This window comes from Protopterus annectens, chromosome 1.part1 (assembly GCF_019279795.1).
Source record: "Protopterus annectens isolate FY-2018-M chromosome 1.part1, PAN1.0, whole genome shotgun sequence".
Classification (NCBI taxonomy): Eukaryota; Metazoa; Chordata; order Ceratodontiformes; family Protopteridae; genus Protopterus; species Protopterus annectens.
The window spans coordinates 1,544,533,203-1,544,540,368 of record NC_056726.1 but is presented as its reverse complement, the minus strand read 5'-3'; the positions used below and the strand labels follow the sequence as shown (position 1 = coordinate 1,544,540,368).

General features: G+C 40.4%; 1 protein-coding gene across 1 annotated transcript; it reads right to left on the bottom strand.

Annotated features, from left to right (window-relative positions):
• Positions 1-777: 777 nt before the first annotated feature.
• LOC122813865 (cytoglobin-1-like) lies at positions 778-6,745 on the bottom strand. The gene is made up of 3 exons (XM_044086406.1): positions 6,576-6,745; positions 5,580-5,829; positions 778-951 (listed from the first exon to the last, which is right to left on the bottom strand). The coding sequence occupies exons 1-3, from the start codon at positions 6,668-6,670 to the stop codon at positions 838-840; spliced, it is 459 nt and encodes a 152-aa protein (XP_043942341.1). The 5' UTR covers positions 6,671-6,745; the 3' UTR covers positions 778-837.
• Positions 6,746-7,166: the final 421 nt, after the last annotated feature.

The following is a 7,166-nucleotide window of genomic DNA, read 5'->3' as shown; positions in this document are numbered from 1 at the left end:
ATGAAATGAGAAACTTTGTTACATATATTGGTTATGTCAAACATGTTCAGATTTACAAAGATAAAGGTAATTCAAAGAGTGAGATGCTTGAAAGAATGAGTGCAGTCAGTTAAGGGAGGAGATGTGCAACAATTTGTCAGTGTGCTTTGGGAAGAATGACAGTAGTGTTCCATCTTGGTAGCTAGGATTATCTGAAATATTACTTGTACGAGCCTCCCCTTCCAACAAGGGTTGGAAAAAAAAAATCACTAGATTGTGACCAAACTGAACCACTTTGTTCTGTAAGCTACTAACAGTGCCACCTAGGTTATGATGAACATAACTACAAAGTGAATCTGGATAGGTGGGGGGTTTCAGGCAATTCAGTATAGGTTGGAGTCAAAGACAGGTTTTAGTTGGACTTCATATATTTCAGAAATAAGTGCCAATGTAAAACCCGTTATCAGGTTTCAATTAGAGTTTTTTAAAATGTCCCCATTTTTGGACCTTTGTCCACCTGGCATTGTTGGCTATTCAGGATTTTGGTCTTTGTCCAGATTTTTACACCAAGAGATTGAGAGATACGAGGTAAATTAAATTTGGCCTACATTCCATGTATTGCATTCTGAATGAATTTGTGTAGAACTTTCTGGAAGTAGAAAAGCATGATTAGTAAAAACTGCCATTGATCTTCCTAACATAGCATACCAAACCAGTTCACTACTCCTGTAGCTACCTATGGGAAAGCTATATAGCCAGGCAATATTGTGAAGTCTTTGTGTACTTAAGTCATACCACTCAAGTCTGAGGTTTTATCATTTTATTATGATCCATTTGTGTATCAAATACAGCACAGTCTCAATAAGTAGACTTGATTTGCTCACAAACAACATCTGTCACTTTTTTGAAGTCTGTTTTGGTATCTTCACCACATTTTTCAGCCATGAGGTCCAGCAGAATCCCACAAAGTATCTAAAGAAAATGAGAAATGTCAGACATTAGTGCAAGAATACAAAATCTAGTTTAGCAAAAGAATGGAACAAGTGTCAGTAGTCCACATGACTGTTGGTCCTAGACAAACTGGATATTTGATTTGTTGGGAGAGTGTATTGTAGTAGACAAAGCACTTTGATGGGTTTCAGGATTAGGGTAAAAAGCTGACGGTTCCTCACCAGCACAGGGTGCGATATCTATGGTCAGTGTTTCATGCTGCACCTCAACACTACCATGGAGCCCTCAGAATGTGCCATGTCACTATTGTAAATGGAGTGTCAGGAACTTGCCACCCTTAATGTAAACCTCATGATGTAGGCATGTTCTAATACACTGAACCTAAAACTATGGCTACAGTAGTGGACCTCATTGCTTAGATATAAGTAGTGGACCTCATTGCTTAGATATAAAGGCCATTTTGCTGCACCCCCCCACCCCCAACTTGGGCCAGCGCAGCAAGTACATGACACCCTCATACAGCCATCAGCAGCTTTTATGCCTAGGTTTTGAGTAAATGAACACTCAGTTGTCCACCAGGATAATGCACCAATCTCAGTGGACTACTTGAAGGTACAGCCCAAGTGAACAGCATTTAAATGTTGTAATTCATTTTGTTGCCTGTTCTTGTAAAATCTGAGGGCTAACCCAATTATCCCCAAGCATTTGCTTAATCTTATTCTAAAATGATAGTAAAAAGATAGCTCCAACTTGGGGTTTAGTTTTGTCTAAACTATGAAGGGACAAGATGATTAGGTGTGATCAAGAGCACGAAGATGTTAACGTACACCAGAAGAGTAATGACCAGGTTGGTCATCTAGTCTAAAAACTGCCATATGTATTTACTGGCCACCTTCAACAGCTTCTCACTACACCATAGTGAAATGTTAATAACCCTTGTGGCCAACAGCTAGATTGTTGTTTAGGGGTTTGCTACACTAGGTTATCATCCATGGCCTGGTGTCCATACAGGAGAAATAAGACAGTAGGTGGAGTGGACACTAAATTAGCCCTAGGTACAAGTACATGCATGTGTGCCTTCTGTGGAAGGTTGGGCACAGGGGGCTGGCAACTCACTGTAAAACTCCACTGCCAATCATGAGCAGACAGGTGATCCACTGTGGCAAACCCTAACTGGGAAAAGCTGAAGATGATCAGAATATAGAACACCCTTACAGGTTTTTAGAGAAGCCATGTAGTGAACTTCAGTACTATTAAAGTTTAATTGTTGCATTAAAACAAGACAAAGCAGGATGTTCTCTATGCCCTAGCAGCAGACTCCAGTAGCTCTTCTAAAGGGCCCTTAGTAGGGCTGAGTGCGTTAAAAATCATCTTTAGGCAGTGCATAATTTCAGGCTCCAAACACTAGTGCTTATAAGATATTGCTGCATGACTATACATTCGCTTTGGACTGTGTGCACATACCAGTGTGATGCCCTATATACTCCTTAGGAAAGTGTAACCAAGCCTCCATCCAGACACTGGGGCAATCTGTTAAGACTCTTTTTCAGACATTGTGGCCTTAATCTTGGTTACATACCAACCTCCCTCAAGCCTCTCACATGCCTAATGCCATGCATCTTTGTCAGATACCACCCTCTCCAACCAATATGGCCCTCAAGATAATGTAGCTTGACTAGCCTGCCAATTACAGCATTTGCCATTGTTGCCCAACTTTGACACTACTGTGGGGCACATATCCAAGTGGATATCCCTGTGTGTAGTAATACAAAACAGAATTACCAGCCAGAAGTTAAACCAGTAAAGCAAGTTACTTTGTAGCTACTTGCAAGGTCACCCAGAGTGCAAATACAAAGTGTCCATTTGCAAATGCATAAGTGTGCATGTCACTAGCTTATCCAATCCCTTCTGGCCTACATGCAATTTTATTTTTTGCTGTTGTGGACTACAGTTTGCAGCATTATAAGACAGATTAATTTCCTGAGACAGCTTGTGGTGCCTTTTTACTGCCACAAAGGTTGGATAAACTGCCACAAAGGTTTGATATGGCAAGTGGCTTTTTGGATGTCAAGATACCCAGGGTATTTTTCAGACTGCTAGTTTTATACATTGAGACTTCCTATGAATTGCCAGCATTTTGGGGAGGGGACAGTTTTGAATGTTCACATAGCACACATTTATACTACACACCTATGGCCGAAAGGTCACTTCAGGGACTTTGAGGCATTCTATTTGCTTGTAGAGTGGGTTTAGGCATTACAGCTATTTCAGTAAAGTTTAGTGAGTTGCAACACAAGATGCAGAATCACCACTAACCTGAGCACCTCTTTTCAGAAGATACCCGTGTTCACCAAGAGATACTAGCTTGTAAAACCCATTACTTTCAGCTGTGCAACTCAGAACTGTAGTACTGCCCTCAATTAGGAGGTAGTGTCCTCCAAGCCAGTCCAGGGTAGGAACCCTTGTGCACTCTGGGTGTTCTGTCCATCTAGAACACTTTAGCCTTTGGGTGCATTATTGTTGACGTTCTGGAGAGTGATTGGATTCACATCATAATGTAGCACAACTGATAGCGTTTCCAGCAAGACAGATAAGCAAGTCCAACCAAGTATTCCTAAACTTGGGAAAGGAATGACAAGGTCCCAAAGTGAGTTTGGGCAACACTGTGGTGGTTTTGAAGTCTCAAAAACAAGAATGTTCATACCTTGAACTACTTCCAAGGACCAAATGACTCCAGTGCCGTGTTCGGAGTGTGCATCAGGGACATCTGAGCACACTGTTCATTTATGAAACAGAACCAAAAACAGGTTGGAGGGAGCAGATCAAAGCTGGTGCATGCAGAAGTGGCATTAGAGGCAGAATGAGCATGAATGCAATATGTTTCCATTTTGTTAAAGGCACATGGGATTAATCAGAGTTTCAATGGCAACACATGTGGAAGTTGGAAGCTAAAGAGAGATGGGAATAGTGAAGCAGGTTAATGGGTCTGAGTATCTGGGAGGGGCAGTAAACAAGGAAGTCTGTAGGAGGTAAACACTAGAATCAGATGGGTTGCACAACAATGCCAAAGATGAAATGTAGTGTACAAGACAGGCATACAAGTAGTACTACTGTATGGTACAGAAACTGGCAGTAAAAGCAGATTAAGTTGTGAACATGAACTGCTTCAGATGAGTGGTTGGATTTGCATCTGATGTTCACAGTGCATCCTAAGGTCAGGTATGCCTGGTAGGGCTGGCATTGCCTAGTGATTGGTCACCATGACAAAAACCCCATGCAGGAATAAAAGCAGAAAAGGTATTTATCTGCTCCAGATACTAAACACACCAGAAAAGGGTGGCATGCAATAATTGCTTATGTTTATCCCAGCAGAAATGCACCATTTAGTACCACTACTATCATTGTGGACCAATACTGAGATCTGAACACAAACCATCCACTTTCAGATATCCACCTTTAGTGGCACATCTGATATGAAGTCTCATCTCACTTTACTACCCCTCCATTAGGGCCCTTCACTTCAACCTTACCACAGAGGTCAGTTATCCTTACTGTATGTAGCAGGAGCTCAGGCAAGTGAGAGGCTGTTGGCTAGGTTTTATGAATTGACTGCATCACCAAGAAACAATCCTGCGAGTCAAGTACCCATGTTAATAATCCTTATATTCTTCCTACAACTGCACATCCCATTCCTCAGTCCTACAGAAACAATAAGGTAGATTTATACTATTTGACTTTACTATCACAGCCCAACAAGCGATACCCACTTGGGTTTCTATACTATGGATGAGCAGCCATGCACTCAAACTAACCCAGAGCCACTAATGTCAGAATAATCAATGGAAAATTTGATAGTCTTATGCAAGGGAAGAAGGTTTTGGTTTTAATGGTCCTAGCCAACTTGTCCTTTGTTATTTTTAAATTTCCTAAAACCTTAAAGTTCCAGAGGAAAGTTGGAACACTTAAGGGCAAATCAAGTGCTAGTATTTTTATCCATCTTAAACTGGAAAATGTAGAAGCTGAAAGCAAACATGCAAGGAAAATTTAAGAGTACCCCTCCCAATATCTGAGCAGGCAGGAGCCAAGCTCAATACCCCTACCCTGCTTTAACAGGCTATAATCCATCCCCTCTATATCAGAGGCCACAAAAAAATAAATAAACACTGGCCTTTCATGTTCTGTATACCTTGGCACTCTAAACCCTAATAGAACCTGTGCCAGAAGAAACAACCCTTTTGAGAATTACATCATGCTACCACCGCAACAGATACATTAGAGTAGCTGCTGGGATAGTTTGCAGTTATGTATTAGGACTTCCTGAGCACCCATTAAAATCAGCCTGGGTGACAAGTCTCCCTCTAGGCTATGTAGGAAGTTCATTAATGGGGAGCGGTTCCCCCACATTAGCAGGAAGTGCAGCAGTGCTTTTTGCTTTGGCCTCATTAAGAGCACTTAATTTCTTGTAGTGTTGCAGTTATTCTGCCAGGCAATTCATTTAGAGTACTACCCCAAGACTATGCAGACAAGTTACAACAGGACAAAAACATGTACAATAAAGTTAAGCTGCTTCCTCAGTTTCCTACAGAAACAAAACACTCATCTGCCCCAAAATCAACCATATTTGCTACATAACCGAAACAACAACTTACTTCAAATTCCTTCACATCAACTTTTAGTTCCACAGCATGCTTCTTGCCTAAAGGCTCAATAATAGCTTTTAAAGCATCCATGTTATCCACTTGCTGTACCATATCATTCAGAGCAGACAAAACTTTCTTGCCATGGGCACGAACTTCAGATAGGCCTTCAAGTTTTGCAGCTGAGGCAGTTCCTGCAATGGACTGTAGTTCTTTGAAGTTTGTGAAGTAGCTCACAGTATGTGGGTGCTCTTTGAACATTCTAGAAAAGGGAACAAACATTAAACATGGATAGATACTAGATAAACACTACATGGATGCATTCAATTATAACATCAACATTCAATTAAAGCAACATCTACAGCAACAGGAGTAGATAGCAAAATCCCTGCCTCTGGTCCAGGCAAGTAAGCTTCACTTAACCGCTCAAACATCTGAGGCACAGAAAGTTTTGGAAGAGCATGCACTTACCACACAATAGTCTAAAGCAATGGCATTTAAGCACAGGCAGCAAAAGATTCTCACAGAGGTAGGTATATGTGCCAGCATACTCCACTGCATTAAGCCATAAAACGCTCTTGTAAATAAGTTTAAGAGCAATATAGATAAAGGCTCAGAAGACAACCTAATAGTTATAGGAGCAAAATAGAGAGCAACTATGCAGTGTATTATTGCTAACCAGGAGTCCATAGTCTAAGGAAAGAAAAAGTTTGGGGTGAGTAGAATTATTAAACTTAAAACATTTTTGTGCTATTAAATTGAAACAAAAAGACAAGAACATGACAGAACAATTTGTTAACATCTGGGGAGGGTGGTTGTGCATACACAGTCCCCAATTATGCCTCTTAGTTTATCTTGTAGCCCAATTAAGCCAATGCTTAAAAATCTCCCCAGTTTTTAGCTTTACCTGAAATTCTTAGAATGTGGAGAGGTATGAATCAAAACATTTTTAAATACAAAGGTTAAACCTTAAAACTACAGTACAACTTCAATCAAAAAAAAAATTACCTGCTCAATACAATTGCTCCATTGTCCTCAGCATTTACATAAAATTTCTCCCAAACACTCTTGGCCTTCTGAATATCATCAGCAGCCAAAGCCATTATTATTCAGTTAAAGTGAAAACCAGAAACAAACTTCAAAGAAATCCTGCTGCAACTATAAAGCTTACAGCTCCTAGCTGGAGGTATTTATCTAATTAGCCATAGTACTTCTCCAATGAGCTGTCAGAACCTGCAGAAATAGGTTATTGTCAGTCAGGCAAAGGAAAGTTTAACCCTTTCAGCACCACACACGTTTGCAATTTGTAAGACATTACATTTTATCGTGTTACTTGTTAGGTAATTGGTATGTAATCCCACATTCCCACATGTAATGGATGGTGACTTTCTGCTTTCCTTTTTTCCCCATTGCACCCACTTTGCAATGTGATGGACAGTTTTACACTTCATATGTTATTATGGGCTCCAGATGATGAATCTATTGGGATATTTGGCACTGTTGAATATTTACAACAACTTCAGCATCTTTTGTGATTATTGGGATTTGATTCATTATGATATTCATTGTTTAACACATGGCTGGGAGATGGATAACTGG

Coding starts and splice junctions, on each gene's coding strand:
- LOC122813865 (XM_044086406.1), bottom strand. CDS start 6,670: ATGGCTTTGGCTGCTGATGATATTCAGAAGGCCAAGAGTGTTTGGGAG. Junction 5,830..6,575: donor GGAGCAATTGTATTGAGCAG/GTAATTTTTTTT, acceptor TCCCTTTTCTAG/AATGTTCAAAGAGCACCCAC. Junction 952..5,579: donor TTGATGTGAAGGAATTTGAA/GTAAGTTGTTGT, acceptor CATTTTCTTTAG/ATACTTTGTGGGATTCTGCT.